This window comes from Tursiops truncatus, chromosome 3 (genome assembly GCF_011762595.2).
Source record: "Tursiops truncatus isolate mTurTru1 chromosome 3, mTurTru1.mat.Y, whole genome shotgun sequence".
Classification (NCBI taxonomy): Eukaryota; Metazoa; Chordata; class Mammalia; order Artiodactyla; family Delphinidae; genus Tursiops; species Tursiops truncatus.
This window is the reverse complement of record NC_047036.1, coordinates 170,313,067-170,314,766: the sequence shown is the minus strand read 5'-3', so window position 1 is coordinate 170,314,766 and position 1,700 is coordinate 170,313,067. Positions and strand designations below refer to the sequence as shown.

The 1,700-nt window shown below is 63.9% G+C and overlaps 1 protein-coding gene across 1 annotated transcript; it reads left to right on the top strand.

Annotated features, from left to right (window-relative positions):
• Positions 1 to 262: 262 nt before the first annotated feature.
• DIRAS1 (DIRAS family GTPase 1) lies at positions 263 to 1,001 on the top strand. The gene has a single exon (XM_033855187.2). The coding sequence runs from the start codon at positions 263 to 265 to the stop codon at positions 857 to 859; it is 597 nt and encodes a 198-aa protein (XP_033711078.1). The 3' UTR covers positions 860 to 1,001.
• Positions 1,002 to 1,700: the final 699 nt, after the last annotated feature.

Genomic DNA, 1,700 nt, shown 5'->3' with positions numbered 1-1,700 from the left:
GGAGTTTAGGCCCCAGATTTCGTTGAGGGGAAGCAGACAGGCAGAGGGTCTGGCTCTGAGCCTGTGTGCAGGGCAGAATGGCAGAGTCGACCAAATCAACCGGGATGCAGGAGAAATGCCGCTCCTCTGAGAGGCCGACCTTCCCACCCCCTCCTAGTGGGTGGTCGCTCTTGTCTGACACTCCTCTCTGTGCAGGGTTGGTCTGGGGTTCTAGCAGCCGAAGCGAGCCCTCCCGGCCCCACCCCGCACCGCCGCGTGGAAGATGCCTGAACAGAGCAATGACTACCGGGTGGTGGTGTTCGGGGCGGGCGGCGTGGGCAAGAGCTCCCTAGTGCTGCGCTTCGTCAAGGGCACGTTCCGGGACACCTACATCCCCACCATCGAGGACACCTACCGGCAGGTCATCAGCTGCGACAAGAGCGTGTGCACGCTGCAGATCACCGACACCACGGGCAGCCACCAGTTCCCGGCCATGCAGCGGCTGTCCATCTCCAAGGGCCACGCCTTCATCCTGGTCTTCTCGGTCACCAGCAAGCAGTCGCTGGAGGAGCTGGGCCCCATCTACAAGCTCATCGTGCAGATCAAGGGCAGCGTGGAGGACATCCCCGTCATGCTGGTGGGCAACAAGTGCGACGAGACCCAGCGGGAGGTGGACACCCGCGAGGCCCAGGCCGTGGCCCAGGAGTGGAAGTGCGCCTTCATGGAGACATCGGCCAAGATGAACTACAACGTCAAGGAGCTCTTCCAGGAGCTGCTCACGCTGGAGACACGCCGGAACATGAGCCTGAACATCGACGGCAAGCGCTCCAGCAAACAGAAGAGGACAGACCGCATCAAGGGCAAATGCGTCCTCATGTGAGCCCAGAGCGCCCGCCGCTGGCGCCCTGCTGTCCTGGCCCCAGGCCTCTCCCCACGTCCTGTGCCCCCGCTGCCCCCCTCCGCCTCCTCTTCCCTCTCCTCTTCCTTCTTTCCCCTCCCCCCACCATCTCTTCCACTTCTTTCCCTCCAATGTCTCTGGCGACGAGGCCCTGCCGAGCCTGTGGCAGACCTGGGGCTCCAGCCCGGCTCTGTCACGCCACTCTGCCTTCCCCTCCCTCTTTGCCCCGCCCCCCATCCTGTCTGTACGCCCCGCCAAAGCCAAGCGCTGGAGGTGGCCCCCTTGATCTGCACATGGGAAAACGGGGGAAGCTGCCTGTCCCCACAGGGACTCAGGAAGCCGGTTTTTCCTCCATCTCCGTGTCTCCCAGGACTCCCACCTCTGACTCTGCCCCCTGGGTGCCCCCAGCCAGACCTGCACCCTGCCCCTACATTAGATCACTGTGACCTTGCCGGGGAGGAGGGAGTTGAAATGCACATGGACCTCAGATTTTCTTTTCTCCAACTTGGTGTTTGACATACACTCCCCTCCCCCTTCCATCCCTCATGACCTCTGGCCTGTGCCCCCCTCCCCAGGTCCCAGACCACCCCTCTTGCCCCCGTCCCCACGGATTGGTGGGGGGCCTTGTGGGCTGGGTCTCAGGCCGCCAGGCAATAACCACAGGGCTCACAGCAGTGCCCCGCCAGCCCGGAATCTCACTCCTCGCCCCGCCTGGGCTTGGGGTGCAGGCAGGGGAGGCCCGGGACCGGCTGATGGCCACGGCACAACTCCAGGGGACTGTCTGGAATGAATATGGAGGGACTTCCCGGACACAGCCCGCAGA

Bases quoted from the DNA above. Each gene is read 5' to 3' on its own strand.
- DIRAS1 (XM_033855187.2), top strand. From the start codon at position 263: ATGCCTGAACAGAGCAATGACTACCGGGTGGTGGTGTTCGGGGCGGGC.